General features: G+C 38.5%; 1 protein-coding gene across 4 annotated transcripts in view; it reads left to right on the top strand.

The window, feature by feature from the left end:
- The window catches only part of UBE4B (ubiquitination factor E4B), a 161,511-nt gene that overhangs the window by 85,172 nt on the left and 56,728 nt on the right, over positions 1-19,611 (top strand). For 2 of the 4 annotated variants that reach the window (XM_037828565.1, XM_037828564.1), the window contains exons 3-8: positions 2,981-3,116; positions 6,627-6,714; positions 8,034-8,178; positions 9,805-10,033; positions 17,314-17,455; positions 19,019-19,119. In XM_037828565.1, coding sequence (XP_037684493.1) covers positions 2,981-3,116; positions 6,627-6,714; positions 8,034-8,178; positions 9,805-10,033; positions 17,314-17,455; positions 19,019-19,119 — 841 coding nt within the window. Of the gene's footprint in view, positions 1-2,980; positions 3,117-5,324; positions 5,402-6,626; positions 6,715-8,033; positions 8,179-9,804; positions 10,034-10,457; positions 10,869-11,621; positions 11,775-17,313; positions 17,456-19,018; positions 19,120-19,611 lie in introns of those variants that run through there. The other 2 variants (XM_037828567.1, XM_037828566.1) reach the window with 2 other exon arrangements.

Raw genomic sequence — 19,611 nt, 5'->3', positions numbered from 1 at the left:
GGAAGCATCTTCAAGATCTTGTGGAAAGCAGAGGTTTCTTAGACTTTACACCCAAAGCACAAATAATGAAAAAAAAAAAAAAGATAAATAGGACCTCCTCAAAATTGAAAACCTTTGTGCATCAAAGAACTTTGTCAAAAAGGTGAAAAAGCAACCTGTTCATGGGAGAAAATATTTGGAAACCATGTATCTGGTAAGGGTTTAAATATCAGAATATATAAAGAAGTCCTACAACTCAATAATAAAAAGACAACTCAATTAAAAAATGGGTGAAAGACTTGAATAAACATTTTCTAAAGACGAAATACAAATGGCTAAAACGTACATGAAAAGATGCTGAACTTCACTAGCTATCAGGGAAATGCAAATCAAAACCACGAGATACCATTTCCCACCTACTAGGATGACCATTATCAAAAAAATAGAAAGCTACAAGTGTTGAAGAGGATGTGGAGAATTTGGAACACTTCTTCACTGCTAGGGTGAATGTAGAATGGGACAGCTGCTTTGGAAGGCAGTCTGGCGTTTCCTCAGCATGGTCAGTATAGAACTGCCATATGATTCAGCAATCCTGTTACCAGGTATATACTCAGAAGAACTGAAAGTAGGGAAGCAAACAGACATTTGCATACCGATGTACATAGTGGCACTATTCACAATGGCCAGAAGATGGAACCAACCCAAATATCCAGCAACCAACAAATGGATAAACAAAATGTAGTTTAGACACACAGTGGAACGTTATTCAGCAGTAAGAAGGAAGGAAGTCCTGAAACATGGATGAACCTTGAGAACATTATGTTGAGTGAAATAAGTCAGAAGCAAAAGGACAAATATTGTATGATCTCACTAATATGAGCTAATTATAATAAGTAAACTCTAGAATCAAATTCTAGAATATAGGTTACCAGGAAATAGAGTGACGGTAGAGAATGGGGAGCAGATGCTTAATGTGTGCAGAATTTTTAACTGTGTTGAATGTAAATGTTTAGAAACAGATAGAAGTGATGGTAGCACAGTGTGGTGAGTGTAATTAACAGCACTGGTTTATGTGTTTGATTGTAGTTGAAAGGGGAGGTTTAGAGTTGAGGATGTCACTAGAAGGAAAGCTCGAGGATAAAACAGGGAACTGAATAATAGTGAATCCTCTGGCGGACAATGGCAGTAATTAATAGCAGAAATATAAAAATGACCTTTCATGAACTAGAACAAATGTACGTCACTGCACTAGGAGTTATTAATAGAACGGTATGTGGGAAAAATTGTACCTGTTGCAAACTATGCACTATAGTTAACAGTAATATTTTAGTATTCTTTGTTCAGCAGTAATAAATATACCACACCAATGCAAAGTATCAATAATAGTGGGGGATAGGGTTATGAGATTTTTTTGGGGGGGTAATGAAAATGTTTTCAAATTGATTGTGGTGATAAATGCACAAACTGTGTGATGATACTGTGATTGTACACTTTGGATAGATTGTATGATATGTGAATATATCTTAATAAAACTGCTTAGAAAAACAGAAGCCTTAGAGTTGTATTAGCTGATGAAAGGGAACAAAGAACAATTTGGGTGACATAAATGTATTCAGAAGAAATTAAAGTGAGATATTGGTGTCTCAGAGGCAGACTTTTCTGTGTATTATTTTTTTAATTGGTGCTGTAAAACAAAAAACCCTGGATACTTACTAACTACTTAAAACGCAGTCCTAATCACAACTCTAAAATCTTTGCTCCATCTTAGAGACTGAAGGCAGAGCCTAGTGAGCCATGGGAGAACGGGGAGGGGGAAAACTGTCACCATTTTGAAAACAATCATTTCATTCTAAACAAGGGAGATGAACTGTAACTTCTCATCTTGTAAAAAGTTGGCAGTCCTTCAAAGTAACAAGGCAGCAAGGATCTGGCTTTCTGTTCCATTTGAGCCAGCCCTCTTATGTGCGTGATGCCTCGTTGTAGTCTCTCCATTGCACTTTCGCTTCTCGGGAAGGTGGGTCTGATCTTTTTCTTCAGTCCTTTGATGATGGCCAGCAGCTCAACATATTTGCTTTGGGGCACCTGATTGTTCCCAGGTTCCTTGGGTGAAGCTGAGAGGTGGCAGCCTGTGGTCACTCACCAGCTGGAGGTACTGTGAGGGTGTCCCATGCTGGTAGGAGGAGAGTAGACACTTGCAGCCATGTTGAGGGTGGTGACAGGCATGTGCACTTTCTTGTTTGCTTTGGAAGACACTCCTGCAAGCAACAGGACGTACAGGGCAGAGCCCAGGAGGGCCCTTGCAGTGTTTCTTAAAGTACTTGCAAATGCCTGGGTAAAACATTCTCATTTTTGGTAGTAAGGTATTTACAGAGTTAAAGTAAATTTTTAAATTCTACAAAAAACCTTGATTTTAAAGATATTAATGAGAAAATTGCTATTAAAAAATTGTTCCAATAATGATGATTATAGTTCACTACACTGTAGACTCTGTGAGGGCAAGAACAGTATCATGTTTTTTTATTTTCTCCAAATTCTGACTATCACAGAGAAGATATCCAATCAATAAGTGGATTCATCTATATAGAAGGACATTGCTTAATTGAATCACTTTGCATTTTCTCAACATTTTATGGAAATTTCAAGTATATAGCAAAGGTGAAAGAATTTTGCAGTGTGCACTCGTATACCCACCATCTAGATTCTACCATTGACATTTTACTGCACTTGCTTTATCACATATCTGACCTTCTGTCTCTCTATTCATTCATTAATATGTCTTATTTTTGGTACATTTTGATGATTTCTGTGGACTGTCATGGAAGCTACTTTGTTTTCAGGGACCACAATTTGAATTGGTGAAAGTGAAGGAGATGAGGAATCAGTTTTAGGTACTGGGGTATAGCTCTGATACCACATATAAAATTATGTTTTCTTACTGATGTTCCTTTAGCTTTAACATTATTTCATGTGGGATTTAATCTTTCATGTATTTTCTTTTTAGGAGTAGCCCATCGAAGCCAGAGCAGTGAAGGAGTCAGTTCTCTCAGCAGCTCACCCTCTAATAGCCTTGAAACACAATCTCAGTCTCTCTCACGCTCCCAGAGCATGGATATCGATGGTGTCTCTTGTGAGAAAAGGTAAAATGAAGGCAGTTTTCCAATGAGCTACTAAGGGAAAGCTCCATTTACTTTAGTCCCTAGTTCAGCAGTCTCAGATGCCACCAGAAGAGCCATGCCAGACCTTAGCAAATCAGGGCTACACTTATTAAATTCGAAGGTGTTTGTATTATTCTGATATATTTTTTGTACTTTTTTTTGTTGTTGTTAAAATATCTTTTGTGAAATAATGGTATAGATAGTAGAAAAAAAATTTAATGTCCATATTTTGTAAATGCAAAGTTGGCAACCAGGTGTCAATCGCTACAAATTTCTAAAAAGTTTTATTGATTGGTGAAATGTAAAAGTTTGCAAGGGTTCAAACAGGTAAGCCACATTCTCCAGGAGCTTATGAGGATCATGTAGCCTACAGCAGAGCCTCTCTATGCTGCACATGTGCCATGAACGGGGAATAGAGTGGCTGAGATGTAGATTTCTTTAGCTCTTGGGGAAGTCGGAGCTGCTGGACCCATCTCCTTTGCCCTCAATTATGCCCCTCTCTTTATTTCAAAATGTGAGACAAATATCATTTTCTTTGTGTATCATATGAAAAAAGGTTGGAAAACACTGGTGTAGAGCACTTGGTGGGGATGGGGGTGAGGAGCCAGATCAGAGATCACTTAGTGTAAGACAAGAATTCAGGAAAGTCTTTACCCTTGGGGAGAAGATCAAGTAGGAAAAAACCCACCTCATAGAGTAGGAATAATTGTGTTCTCATTACGTTTTTAAAAATCAAGTCAGCTTTTAAATTTCATGACCACTCTGTGACCATCATGTGGGTTTAGGACCTAGATTTACACTATTGGTATAGTCTGAAAAACCTCCAACTAAGAATTATATACAGTGGGTCCAGGTCTGTAGTGCCTTTACACAGTCTAGCAGAAACAAACACTTATCTTCCAAGTCTTCAGAGAATTTCAATAGAGAAAGTAGCAAGAAGTAAGAGCTCACAGTCAAAAATCACAAAATACACTAGAAAACAAGCCACCATGAGCAAGAGTTAGCAGAATGAGTAACAACAGAATTATTCTCCCAGAGACTTCTGGGTTTGTAATTATCAAATAAGGGATACAAAATATGCATGTTTAAATAAATAAAAAAGGGAATTGAAGACATGACTAAGGTGCAAGAGACTATAAAAATAACAAAGCACATTTGAAAAAGCATCATTTCTAGAAATGAAAATGATAATTAATTAAAATTAAAAACAGTGTAAAACAGTGAATTAGACATGGCTGAAGAGAGGTCTAGTAAACTGGAATATAGAGCTGAAGAAATTACCTGAATGCACAACAGAGGGAAAAAGAGATAAAAAAAATAAGAAAGATGTTTAGAGATATAGAGGATAGAGGTACTTCTATCTAGGAGGAATACCGCAAGGAGAAAATAAAGAGACTTGGAGAGATATTTCTCCCCTTATTACATATTCTTTTCTTCTACTTGTTTTGAAGCCATTATAAAAAAGATAAATGATGAGAATTTTTCTAGAGTTGATTAAAATATAATTATATTCAGGAACATATTTACAAAAATTTTAATCTAGATATTGACAAGTCAAATACTGTAACACATAAAAAAGGCAGGTGGGGACTAACATATGGGATTAGATGCCAGGAGAGTGGTTACCCTGGGTGTGTGAACTAGTAATGGGAAGGGTCTCGGAGGGGGGAGCTTTTGGGGTACTGGTAATATTCTAATTCTTGATCTGGGTGCCGATTGCTTGGATGTGTTTACTTTGTGAAAATCTATTAAGCCAAACACATATGGTCTTTGCACATTTCTGTATGTATATGTCAATTAAAAGTTTACTTAAAAATAATATAGTGTATTATAACATATCATAATCAACTTGGATTTATTTCAGGAATTACTAATGTCATTCACCACATTATATATTAAAGAGAAAAGCCTCAAAGTCTTGGTAGCTGCAGAAGTTTGATAAAAGTCAGCATCAATCTATGATAAAAATCTTAGGAAATAAAGAGCATCCTTAAACTGACAGCATGGCAGAGACAGAGTTCAGCAAATAGTCCATGTGCTCTCCTGCATTTGCCAGTCTCCTTTGCAGTTGGATTGGGGCTTAGTGACTAGATCTGACCAGTAGCCTGTAAGTGGAAAGTGACGTGTCACTTCTGGGCAAAGGCAGTTTAGCCGATGTTCCTCCTTCATCCCTCTCTTCTCTTGCTCCAGTGACCTTGGAGGCTGCGTATTGCAGATGGCATAGATTAAAGATGAAGTAAGGATGCTTCACTCTCATCAGATTTTGCGTAAGCAAGAAATAAACCCTTATAGTGTTAAGCCTCTAAGATTTCATAGTGTATCTGTTACCACAACATACCTTATTCTGACTAACAAAAGATGTCTACCACAATACTATAGCAACTTTCATATTTGGTGGTGAAAAGTTAGGAACACTCTCTTTAAAAATCAGGAATGAGAATGAGGATGACTGCTATCTCTGCTTCATTTCAACATGGAGGATCCTACCCAGTGCAGTAAAACAAGAAGTAAGGATTAGAATTACTCCAAAACAATTATTATTTGGAGATGAAATGATTATCTACATGGGAAACTCTTATGCTAGTTGCTTATAAGAGTTCTATTTCTAAAATCAATTATATTTCTATATGCCAGCAACAAAAAATTAGCATAATTTTAAAAAGGTGCCATTCACAAGTTCATTTAAGAAATATATGGTACCTGGGAATAAATTTAGCAAAAGAAGTAGAAGCTTATTGAAAAACCTTAGAGAAGGTCTAAATACTGGAGAGAGATAACATGTTCTTGGATAGAGAGGCTCAATAACATAGTGTCATTTCTTCCCAACTGAGCTCCAGAGTCAATGAAATTCTAATCAAAATCCCAGTGGGGTTTTTTAAGGCACCCAACAAGCTGATTTTTAAGTATGTATAGAAGAGGAAAGGGCCAAGAATTGACCTAGCAGATACCGAGGCTTATTGTGAAGTTTTTGTAAGTAAGGCAGTGAGTGTGGTATTGGCTCAGGGACAGACATTGTCTAATGGAACAGAAATGCGTCCTCAGAGATAGATCCACACATAAATGAAAATTGGACATATGACATAGGTGATTAGTGTAAAAAGAATGGTCTTCTCGATAAATGGTGCTGGGACAATTGTTTATTTAATGCAGAAAAAAATAGTATCTGTACTTGACCAGTTTTTGTAATAAGGCTCTGGTTGAGTGTTAAATCATTTACAAACAATATGTCTAGAAAATCTGCTCTAATGAATTTTTGGAAAGAGAGCCCAAGAAAATGGCAACATGGGAACAATATTTGTAACATGTGATAGACAAAATGTTTATGTCCTAATATATGAAGAGCTCTTAAAAGTAAGAAGACAGAAGATGAACCTTTATAATTTTGATATCCTGACTGGTTTTGACTGTTTTTAAACTTTTCCTCAAGCAGCAGCTATGAGATTGTATGGGTTTATAAAAAGTAAAATGCATGTTTTTCCTTTATGTTTAAAGCATGTCCCAGGTGGATGTGGATTCAGGAATTGAAAATATGGAGGTTGATGAAAACGACCGAAGAGAAAAAAGGAGCCTCAGTGATAAGGTTGGTAAGAGATGAAACCCTTGCTTTGGTTTTAGTTCAGGTAATATAAAAACACCACTGTTTCATGTCTCGTATTTTTAAAGTCTATTAGAGTGAGCCACCCCAAATCAGCAAATCCTTTTTAGGAATTTTTTTGAAAAAAAAATGGGCCATGTGTTAGTGTTCTCTAGAGAAAAAACATCCAACACATCTAATTGGCTCGTGTGACCTTGGACGGCTGTCAAGTCTGAATGCCGTAGGGCTTGTTTCAAAGTGGAAACTTCAATAAAGGTGAAATAGAATTCCCCAGGGTAGAAGTAGAGGCAGAATTCATCTATCTGACTTCTGAAATACTCAGTTCTGGCTTTTAACGTCTCCAACTGATTAGATGAGGAGACTCCTCACATTGTTGAGGGCAGCCTTCTTTGTTGATTGTCGATGCAATCAGCCATAGATGCAATCAGATGACTCTAGATACAGCCCATCTAGGATATACTCTCCCAGTAACAATCAAGCCAGTGGTTGCTTGACCACAACCAGACACCATAACCTAGCCAAGATGACACATGAAACTGACCATCACAGGTAGCCTTGTATACCCTTATTAATGGAAGTATAACTCAGCACTTTATCTGTAAAATCTTTCAGTTATTTTAGGTCCATGTTTTTTAGTCAGAGAGTTTCATTTATAATAGGAGTTAATTTAGAGCTAATTAGAAATTTTTTCTTTTGGTCTTTTTCTTAAGCAAGTAGATCATCACCTCTTTGATAGTATTCTGAAGAAAATGTTTGGGACTTGAAGCCAGAATATGAAGAATCTGGTAGCAAGTAGAAGCTTTTTGAAAACATGAGACCTTTCTATTTTGTCATCTGAGCTTAGTTCCCCATCTTTGGAAAAGGATTTTTTTTGTGTGTGTCACTCCCCGTTCAGTAAATTATTAGGAACCCTTAAGCAGGACATACTGATGATTATGAGAAGTTTGTAGCCTCCCAATGGTCTGATGTTTTTCTTTTTGTATCATTCTTCAATGTTTTCAAAGGTACAAAGGTACAAAAATTGAGAAAAGTCAGTAAATAGTATCTGTGTGCATCATTTAGTGCTCTTCTCCCACAACTCTATAATATTCTTGCTCTGTCCAACTCATAGGTTGTATCCTAAGCACGCGAGACCTAGAGTCACAGTAACAGGTTTAGTTTTCCTAAAATCAGTGAGTGAATAGTTCTATGCATTTTAAAAGTATCTTTGTTAAATACATTAAATCAGAATTAAGTGTTTCTATTGAAGTATCTAATTCATAGCTCCTACTACTTGAAATTAACTCCAGAATCTTCTTCACAAGGAGCCTTCGTCGGGTTCTGAGGTGTCTGAAGAGCAGGCCTTACAGCTGGTCTGTAAGATCTTTCGTGTCTCCTGGAAGGACCGGGACAGAGACGTCATCTTTCTTTCTTCTCTTTCTGCACAATTTAAACAAAACCCAAAAGAAGGTAGGAATCAAGCTCAGCAGTCTTATTTCAGATTACTTAAGATGGAGGAACTTTTGTCATTCTCTGTTGTCTACATTTGCTTACCTTTCCACTGATCTTAATGATAAAGTATTTTTTACTTCCATGATTTCTACAAAAGGAAACAAACAAGTTAATTGCCTCCATAGTCTCAGGATTCGAGTCTTTTCCTTTTTGCAATAACAAGGTGCTTAGAAATAGCTTTAGTTCCTCCAGAGAGCCTGAGAGGGGTGGTCTGTGTGACCTATAGTTGCTTTAAGTGCTTACCAGGCCTTTGGAGACAGCAGAGTACATCTGCACGTTACAGCTGGTTAGTGAGAAAGAACATCGGGATATTTTGCTGTTTCCAGGATTCCATTTTAAGAGGCTGTCTGCTAAGCCGCACTTACAATAATTAAACTCTTAACAAGATACCAGATTTATAGGACCCTATTATTTTTCTTTACAGTAGTCATTTGGAATACTGAAGAGGTTAGGGACTAAGAGTATTCCTTGTGCATATCTCTGGAATATAAGCTCCCTGAAGGCAGGGATTTTTGTCCCTTATAATCACTAATGTATTTATTCCCAGTGCCTAGAAGGATGCTTGCACATAGTATCCCTCAGTAAATATATATACACACACACACACACACACATATGTATGTGTGTGTGTGTGTGTGTGTATATATATTTTAATGAATGAATCACCTTTCCTTTTCTATGGTGCCTATTTTCAAAGGCAAAAAAAAAAACATGCTGCATGTTCCTGGAGGATAGTCTATTTCTGATTTTACTGAGGTCTTCTTATTAATTCTAGTTATAGAGATTAGCTTAGGAATCATGAGTTTCAAAGCCCTGCCACTTCTTATTCTTATTGTAAATCTTAAGATCCTCAAATCTCTCTTGCACACATGTAAGTGCTGATTTTTAATAACCGAATTAGATAAGAAATGTACGTGGGTTAGAACATTTATTCGCTTAGTGATATTTAAAATATATCTAAAGACCTATAGTAAATCAATTGTGCGCTGCAGAGAATAAGAAGGAAGATAGAATGTAGGATATGTTCCAGAAAGCCAGGTGGTAACTAAATATTGGGACCCGTCATAAGGGTCCATTTGTACGTAATGGTTTTACTGTATCTAAAACATATATAGATTGAGAAGTAACAACCCAGTTGCATTTGTAGTATAATAAACGACCCTTTATTGTTGGGAAGAGCTTCTTCCTATCAGTTAATATATATCAGCAGTGATTCTCATTGACCACACTCTAATTTTTTTTTTTAAGTAATTGTTTTATTTTGGAATAAATTTAGATTTACAGTAAAGTTTCAAAGACAGTGCAGTGTTCCCATGTACATTTATCTCAATTTCACCTAACATTAACATCTTACGTAAATATGGTACATCTGTCAAAACGAAGAAATTAACTTTGACAAGTTACTATTAACTAAACTCCAGACTTTATTTGGATTTCACCCGTTTTTCCAATAATGTTATTTTACTGTTCCAGAATCTATTATGGGGTACCACATCAGACCTCTTTGGTTCAACTTGATGTATTCGAGCACCGTGTATATGAAGAACTGTGTGTAACCTGTTCTTTATTCTGCCTTTCCAACAGTGTTTTCTGATTTTAAGGACTTGATTGGCCAGATTTTAATGGAAGTGCTAATGATGTCCACTCAGACCAGAGATGAAAACCCGTTTGCCAGTCTGACAGCTACATCCCAGCCAATCGCAGCAGCAGCTCGGTCACCAGACAGAAATCTCCTGCTAAATACTGGCTCCAATCCAGGAACAAGCCCCATGTTCTGCAACTTGGGTTCCTTTGGTGCCAGCTCTTTGTCTAGGTCAGTGTGGTTTTCTTTGCGTATCTAACTGGTAGTAAAATACCCTTGTCAGGCAAATGAAGTATCATATTTTGGGGGAGTGGACTTAATCACTGAAGGTGGTATTGTCTTTCTCAGGTTGATTTCTTTGGCTTACCATGATTAGACTACTGGTAAATTAAATTTTAGAAACAAATGGTCCAATATACTACATTATTCTTCGGAAAAAGGGCTTTATCATATTGCATGTGTAGTCTCTAGATCAGTGCAACAATTAAGTTATAATTATTTAGATACATGTCTCATGAATCTGTATATGTGAACCCTTAAGAGATATGAAATGTAATTGTACTAGTCCCTAAAAGTCAATATTTTCCATTTTAGTTACTTATTTCAAGTGTTTCTTTGATTTTCTCTCCTTTCCTCTCTTTCTCAACTAATTTAGCCTCTATGGAACTAGTCCAGCTCCCAGCACCAGTTTCTGGGTCCCTGTGCCAGTGACGAGTCCCTCCTTTGCCTCGCCTTCCAGGGCAGCCAGCCAGATGGTTGTGCCTTACATTTCCCTCAGTCCTCATAGCGCAACTTCTGGAAGTGCCGCAGGAAGCCAGCCCTTGTCGCCACGATATCGTCCCTACACTGTCACCCACCCCTGGTGGTCTTCAGCCTCTGCTAGCCCTCGGTCCTCAGGCACCTCCATTCTGTCTGGCACACCCAGCCTGCCTGCCCTTGCTAGTAGCCCTCAAGCAGTGCCTGCCAGCTCTTCCAGACAGAGGCCCACCACCCTGGGTCCACCTTTACTGTCCGCCTCCCCCACTGCCGTGAGCAGACGCCCCTCTTCCCTAAGGATTTCTCCTAGGTATTTATTCAGCAGGAGAGTTGTGTGCATGTTTGCAGTGCAGGGAAAGGAGATTAACATGATTTGGAAGGACTGCAGTGTGACACTGACCTTGGTTACATGTTTTTTTCTGTTCTGGTTTATTAATCCGTGTGGCTAACTAGTTTGGTAGACACGCAACCCAGGTCCGTGCTTTTGCCAGGCTCTGATAACATCTGAAAGTATGGGTTGCTGAGTGGCAAGTCCCTTTCTTTCCTTCCATCACCCTCACTCTTCCTCCTGTAGAAAAATAAATGAATTCATTTTTGAAATCTAGTTAACCTATCCTTCCTCACTGCAAATGAATTTCAGAGAATATAGTCCATGTTGTGTTGAGAGCTGGGGCTCACGGAACCGCTCTGGGTTGACTTTTGCTGAAGTGTTGCCCATCGTGGTTGAAATGCAGTCATCCCAAAGGGCTGTGAGAGGAAATCTGGTCCAATATCCATTACCTCGGGGGCCTTGGCCTGGGGCAGTGATCATTCCTCAATTTTTGGCTGCATGTAAATTTTAGCCTCTTAGAAGAAGCGGTAGCAGAATTCCATTCATCCGGTGTCCCTTTCTCTCAAATGTTACCTATATATTTCTATAATTTAGGTAGGGTGTTTCCCCCTGCATGTCAGTAAACACAACTTTTGGTATAAGATTTATTTAAAAGGTCAACAGTTGCAAAAGCTTCCACCCCTCTTGTTTTCCTTTGTTCCCTGATGACCTTTTTTGCTTTTGTTGTGGTAGTATGTACGACAATCCTTTCTCCTTCCTCTTCCTCGCACTCTCTGGGGACAGTAGTGATGACGAAGACGAAGAAGAAGATGATGATGATGGTGATGATGATGATGATGAAGGTGGTGGTGGTGGTGATTTTTCTTGTGTCCAGTTTGGGTCCAGGTATCAGAGGAATGGAGTCTTACCCCTGCATGTGCACTAGGTGCTTAGGAACTTACTTTTATAACCCTAATTAGGGGTGTGCTTTGAATCCAAACTGAATAGCTCCAAGTGAGGTAGACTAGAAAGTCAAGATGTGAGAAAATGCATGTCTCCATATGTTATCCATGTTTTATCATGGGATAAAGTGGCCCATGGGAAAATTTTCATAGTTACTACCTAGTAAGTTTGGAAGAAAACTTATGTATAACAAACATGAATGAGAGATTAAAGATCAGTCATAATTAAGTTCATCTACCCTAAGATTTACAATGAGGGACCCTTCATTTGTCTATTATGAGAGTGTTCATGTGAGCTGCCAAATGTGAGAAGCAGGTACTCTGCAAGACATGCTTTCTTAAGTACAGTTGCATGGATTGCTGCTATTTAGGAATGGCAGGGGGCTGGGACTTGTGTGTGTGTGTGTGTGTGTGTGTGTGTGTGTGTGTTTGTGTTTCCCCCCTTCTCTCAAGCTCAGACTGGGCAATGCATTGAAGAGCACATGGGGCCATGCTTTCTGTTATAACTGTGATTCTGCCTTCACTTCCAACCTTGAATTTGGCTAAGCCCCTCCTTGACCTCAATGAAGCCTGACTTTATCTGCTTGGATGGCCTTTGAAATGGTGGCAGAGGCTAAAACACAGTTCTTGATGTTGAATGTTCATGCCCGAAAACCTAGTGAAAAAAGACTCCTTGGGTTTTTAGGTGACTTTGAGCGAGAACATTTAATAGCACCTTCTCTCTGACTCTCTGACTCATTGTCTTACAATTTCGCTCTTAAATTGAAGTTTCCTCTGGACGGGGTTGGTATTTGTGCCCAGCACTGTTCAAAAATAACTCCAGACTATAAATAGAGACCGCAGTAGGAGTTAGGTACACTTCATTAAAATTGACAGTGTTCAGAAGAATCCTTAAGAGCAGATAAAGACGGAGGAGAATGCTGATGCAGCACTGAATATTGACTCAGGAAAGTGGATATTTGTATTACATTGAATATTATATTGCTATTTCTCAAGTAAATTTCCCAAAGGATAAAATCTTACTGTGTGATTATGATACTGCAGCAGGTATCCTTATTAGGAAACAATTTCCATACGTGGTAAATGTGCTTTGTTATCTGTTTTACTGCAGATTATCTGTGGGAGAAGTACTGTCTCTTCCCTGGCCTGTTTAATTTTCACTTTCTCTAACAAATATATCAGATTGTATGCTGCTTTAACTAATTCCTCTCTTTGTAGAGGTCCTAACCCAGGCCCAAATGTTCTATACCTCAGAGAAGGAGTAAAACTTACTGATTGGGTAATAATAATAATAGCTGCAAATACTTATTGAGCACCATGTGCCAGAGGCTCTGCATTCTGCAGACACTATCTCATTTAACCCACACAGTAGCACCACATGCTAGGTTTCTCAGCGAGGAAGCTGGGGTACAGGCGGGTTCAAGTCATACATCTGGTAAGTGGCAAAGTCTGAATTCAAACTCAAGCACCCTGTCTTCAGAGCTCATGTTCTTTACCACCATGACGGGCTGCCTCTGGCTTTTCCATTTTTGCCCCTTGGGCTTTGTATTATCCTTGTTCCTTACTAATTATTTCTCTATCGAGCATCTACGCATCTACATTGTTCCTAGGTGTGGAAATGACAGCATTTTACTCCTTAATTACAAAATTGCATTCTAAGCAGTCATCGTGCCCTTTGCTGGCTGTTAGAATGAAATCTGAACTGTCCAGATCTTGGCAATTTGTAGATTTTGAATAGATAGCAAAAAGAACGTAAAAGGGCAGGTTAAGATACATAAGATATAACTGATTAAACGAAGGAGAAGCTCACTCAGGCAAGTTGGATCAGAACCAAGAAGAGGTAGTCAAAAACCTTGTTAAATTTAAGCCAATCAGCAGTTTTTTTCCCCCTTTCTAATCGACCTTCCCGGAGGGTTGTTTCTTCTGAAGTAAGCAATTTTAGCACCTACTTCTTCTTGTAAATTGGAGGTCACTGGTGAAAAGGTCCAGAGGGGTGGGTATCTATGTCTGCTTCCATTTGCCCAGTGGAGCTGATGTATTGCAGATCTTCTTGGGAGGAATTGGGACATACGTTTGTATGTGAGTTATTTATAGTGGTGGTGATAAGGGTTAATGAAGAAAGGTAAAAATTCCTTCTTTAGTGTTTTATTGTCCTTTGTGAAAGAGCTGTATGAATGAGAAGGAATACTTTTGGTAGTAGTGGAAATGAGCAAAGTGAAAGAATTATCTAGTGATAAAGATACTGTAGGAGTTGTTCTCAGGCGAATTTTTCCAGTTGTTTCCTAGGAAGCTGATGACTGGGAAGAAAGTTTTTGTTTTTGTTTTTTTATCTTTTTTAACTGCCTAGATATGCAGTCAAATTTTGACTGTTGTGAGCCTCTGCAAATAGAGAGAGAGCAGGGAAATTAGAGAATGGTGGAAAACTATGACATGCACCTCCTTCTTCTTTTGTGCTGGCCATCACTACACTTGGGGGTAGCCTTGAAGGTTTGAGTCCAGCCCTTTCACTTTTTTTTTTTTTTTAATCTTTTGCACAAACGCTTTGTTGTCATGAATTACTATATTTAATTTCTAAATGCAAAAAAATGTATTTTTGAGATAAATAGAACTTGGTCATGATATATTTTAGTAGTTGTATATTCTGATTTTTTAACAGAATCTCAAGATTTTATAGCTTTCATAATAAAATAAAATATGAAGCATAGCACTGAATCAGTTTGCCCTTTCTATTGTGGCCTCTTCCCAGTTCAAAATCTTTATGCCTTTTACTAGCCAGCATTCTCTTTGATCTGTACCTGGGATCAAAGTATTGAAGTCTCAGCACAACCATCATTGTGGTTTTAACCTTCTTCTAGAGAACTGGCTTGGTCTGTCCATCCTAACTGTTCGGCATACAGGAAAGTCTTATTCTCCTTGTACTGTGTCACTTTGTGGGTTTGGTGCTTGCCACACTTCATGCAGAAGTTCCAACCCTTTCTCTTTGACTCTAAAGACCCTAGTGCGGGCTTTGACCTTTGACACTTAGGATAACATTGGTGAGACTGGGAGCTTTCATACTCAGAGCCAATGGCTGCTCTTCCACTTTGGGGAGTGATCGCATCATTTTGAAATATACTGAAGAATCCTGGGGTTTGCTCTCTATTTTTTCTTTGGTTGAATTTAATTTCCTTTTTTTCCCTCTTCTCTTGAGAGTGTCATTGGGTGCTTGGCTGTTGCTCCCCAAGGCACACCAGCATCTCTTTCAGGGCCAACAGTTCTGCAATGTGTGTGAGTGCCTTTCACTGCACTGCGTGGCACCAGCAACCCCCTGCTACATACGTTGTCACTTTTCGTGTCTCTCTGAAATATTTGTGGTGACATTTCAAGTGACAGTGAGGGGTTCAGATTTAATTTGAAGCTAAATGGAATGCATTGCTAAGAACGGAGCATAATTTCAGTGGCAAAGGCATGAGCAGATGTGCTCTAGGTGTTCTTGGTTCACACAAACACTCACCTGCCGGCTTTGGGGACTGCCTCACACTGATTCCCCACCGCTGGCAAGGACCTTGCCATCAAATGCAAGGTGCTTTTCATTCCAGAAATGTAAAAATGTGAGAAACTTGGAGCTTATTTTCAACAAAATGCATAGTTTTACATTTTCGTCTTAAACATGAGGAGGATTTATTTTCATTGTCGGCTGAGAGAGCTGCTCAAAAGAAATCTACTGTTAACTGTGTGTAGGTACAGCACTGTATTAGCAAAGTTCATCTTTGAAAAGTGCAGTGAACATACTCATTGAGTCACTAAATGTCAGAAGGATTAGGGGAATAGCAGAGAGCTTGAAACTAAAATTGCTGCAGATACAGACAAATCTCTCTTTATTCTCCATTCTGCTTTTTGGGATTCACTGCACTTTGTATACTTGTTGGTTCACTTTTCTGTTTTGTTTTTATATATGTTTTTCCTGTGCTTTAATATAGTACTTACTTTTCTGTTGTCAAACCAGTTAACAGCAGATCCTGCTAATACTTAATGAAGTGCACTTAAAAAGTTAATTGATATAAAAACACAAGAATTAATTGTTTTTGCTTTTTGAGGGTTTCCATGCTTTCTCACTCATTTCTGTCAAGGGCTCCTGTTGGGCCCTTTGTGGGGGGCTCAGGTACATATTCAGTCAGCAGGGAATTGCCTGCCCCGTACTTCCCTTCCTTTTTATCATACCCACGTAGTAGGTGGTAGGACTCAATTCACTAGACGGGGCTGAAAGCCTTAGATTTAAACTGGCATTATTTTTATTCTCTGTGCTGAAACACTTTTAGTATCAGTTTCACTCTGGTCAGTCATGTATATTTTTCCAAAATTCCAAGGTTAAGTATATATTCCAAATTAATTATGTCTCTCTATCTGCCTGTTTATCAAATGGTTAATATTTCAATTCCTCTTGTCCCTTTTAGTTTCTTGCCTCTGTCTGCCACAGGGACGTCTCTCAAGTTCCTGATCTTCTATATGTAATGTTTTTGGCTGAGTTTGTGTTTTCTCATTTCCTGTTCATTTCAAAATTCCTTGTCTCTTCCTGTGCCATGATTAATCTCTTCGTATCTTTTGTGTACATCAAATCAATTTGTGAAGTAAACATCAGATTTGGTATGTGACCTGTGGATGATTGACCTTACTGTTGATTCATTTCCTCACACCTAACCGTTGTGATTTTTGTCTCCGAGATTGTGGTTCTGGATAATGACACACTGTGTCCTGCTGACATCTTCTACAGCACTTCCACGTCACTTCATTTAAGCTCCACTGCAGCTGAGATAGAGGTCCTAAGTTCAGGTATCAAGTAATAATAGGGCTGAGAGTAGAACACAAGTTTGGATACTCCTAGCCTAACATTTTTGTTTTGTTTCATTTTTTACTGTACCACTTTGCCTTGTCACTGAAGGTTTTGGAAAATTTTGTGTTGAAGGCAAATATTTTCACATCCCCTTCTAACTGGATAGTTTTCCTTAAGCTGTTAACCTTCTGTCAAATGCTGGGTCAAGGCTTTTGAGGTTTAGGCTAGAAATCATGAGGATGAGGGGTGTTTTGTCAGCCCCTTATAACTTCATGCCTAAAGAGTGTGATTACCACAATAGCATAGTCTGCCTCTAACCTACAGTCTGCTTGAGTGATGCTGATCCATTTCGATTAAGTGTTTAGTGCTTGGCAGCAATTTTTAGCCCCTCTGGTTTTATAAGTTGCCATCCCTCATAGGGTTTGGTGTTGGGTTACTGGTCATACTTTCTTCTTAGGTCCATAAATGTTTACCAAGGAATACTGACATTGGACTTGGAACAGGTGAAACGAGCAATCAGATCCAATCATGGTTGCATGGGTGCTTGTGCCTTATCTTGGGGTACAGGGACCTGACAGGCTTTCTGCGGCAGAAATGCAAACTCGGTCAAAAACAAGTAATGCAAAGAGATAAGAGCACTAATGTTTTTCCTTTTCATCTTTTCTTTCCAAAGTTTGGGGGCCTCTGGTGGGACGAGTACTTGGGATTCCTACAGTGACCATTTCACCATTGAAACCTGCAAAGAGACAGATATGCTGAACTACCTCATCGAGTGTTTTGACCGAGTTGGAATAGAGGAAAAAAAAGCACCAAAGGTAATATGGAATAGATTCATTAAAAACAAAACAAAACAAAACAAACAAAAAAACACACTGGTTATCTGTTTGATAAATAATCATTTTTTCCCTGAGACTTGAGAAGCATTCATTCATTTATTCAACAAGTAAGTAATGTAAGTAGCTGTGATCACCTGCTGTGCTCCAGGCACTGTACCAGGGCTTGGATTGTGTCAGTGAGCAGAACAGACAGAGATCCCTGCCCTTGTGGACCTCACATTCCATTGGAGGGAAAAGTGTCAGGGCCAAGATGTGAACTAGGCGGCGTGGGTTCAGAGCCTCTCTCCTGACCACTGCATGGTAGTTAGCTACATGGCCCTGAGAATTTTGGGTAGTCTATCATAATCATTAATAATAACTGACGTTTTTGGAGCACCGATAGGCTGCCAAGCACTGTAAGAGCTATAAGTTATTTCAGATTCTCAGTTGTTCATCCAGTCTAATGGAGCCCAGTGTTTTTTCCATTGCGTGAATAAGAGAATGAACTTCAGAGAGATTAAGTTATTGTCCAGAATCACATAAATAATAAATTGCAAAGCTGGGTTTAAACCCAGGAAACTTACCCTTTTCACACTATTACATACTGAATCCCTTCTTTATTTTCTCATTCCTGTTGCATTTTCTGGTTCTAATTTTACATTAGAAGCTAATCCAGTTGGCCATCTGTTAGTTTCATATTTGTGAAAGGCCTTTTTGGGGGTTGTTGCACTTAACCTTTGCAAAAGCAAAAGTTACAGGCATGTTTCTGAGATTCCTGAATAGTCACTGCAAACTTCCCCCTTTCTTCTCTGACCGTGGGTGTCACCAGGGCAGCATACATGGATGATCTCCAGTTTGTTCAGTATGATAAAGAAAGTGAAAAGCATGCCATTTTCTTTTTCTTTTTTTCTTTTTCTTTATGCAGTTTTATTGAGATATATTCACATACCATACAAACCATTGGAAGTATACAATCACTGGCTCACAGTGTCATCACATAGTTGTACATTCAACCCCATGAACAATTTTAGAACATTTCAGTACTCCAGAAAAGAAATAAAAGGAAAAAAGAAACCCCCTATCCTCCCATACCCTTTATCCCCCGCTATTATTGACCCATAGTATTGACTTAGTACATTTGTTACATTGATGAAAGAGTGTTAAAATATTACTGTTACCTGTAGTCCACAGTTTGCAATAGGTACATTTTTTCCCATATATCCTTCTATTATTAGCTCTTTGTAATAGTGTTGTACATTTGTTCTAATTCATGAAAGAACTTTTTTATATTTGTATAGTTAATCATGGACATTGTCCACCACAAGATTCACTGTGTTACACATTCCCGTATTTTAACCTCTAGCTTTCCTTCTGGTGACATACATGACTCCAAACTTCCCATTTCCACCACATGCACACACCGTTCACACTGTTAATTATTCTCACAATAACGAAACACGCCATTTTCTGGAGACCTATTTCTTCTGATTTTTGTCAGTTTTCAACAATATGGGATTATTTTGTTTGTTTCTTGTTCTCCTAATCCCCAACTTTCTTTTTCAGATGTGCAGCCAGCCCGCAGTCAGCCAGCTCCTAAGCAACATCCGCTCTCAGTGTATATCCCATACTGCTTTAGTGCTACAAGGCTCCCTGACACAACCAAGGTATAAAACACCATTACTTGGGCATCAGTAGCAGGGAGAGGACCATATCCATCAGGGCTGGACTGTCCAGCCACCTGGAACACCTAGAAAATCACCTAGAAAATCAGAGTATTCAACTACATGATCTCTAAGGTCCTTTCCTTCTCTAAAATACTATGAGAGTGAAATACTTTTTCCTCTCCATCTCCTAAGGTAGTGCAAAACATATTTTAAAGAGCAATTAAAGTTAGTTGTTCAGATTAATTATGTGTTAAGGGTTTTGTGTGTTTGTTGTGACTGAGCATTGTTGAAATGTGTGGCTATCAAGGCAGAAAACGAATAATTTAGTTTAAAAGCAACTGCTTGAAATCAGTGGAGCTATTCAATAAAATGTGCAGATTATCACTTTCTGTACATCACACAGTCAGTTTCTGTTATTCAGTAATAAAGAACAGTGATGTAACAGATAATCTGGGAATCACCCAATATGTGCTATATTATTTGTTTGCTTCT

Source organism: Choloepus didactylus, chromosome 2 (assembly GCF_015220235.1).
Source record: "Choloepus didactylus isolate mChoDid1 chromosome 2, mChoDid1.pri, whole genome shotgun sequence".
NCBI lineage: Eukaryota > Metazoa > Chordata > Mammalia > Pilosa > Megalonychidae > Choloepus > Choloepus didactylus.
Note: the sequence above shows the minus strand (reverse complement) of the source record. Positions and strands in the feature narration are given on the sequence as shown.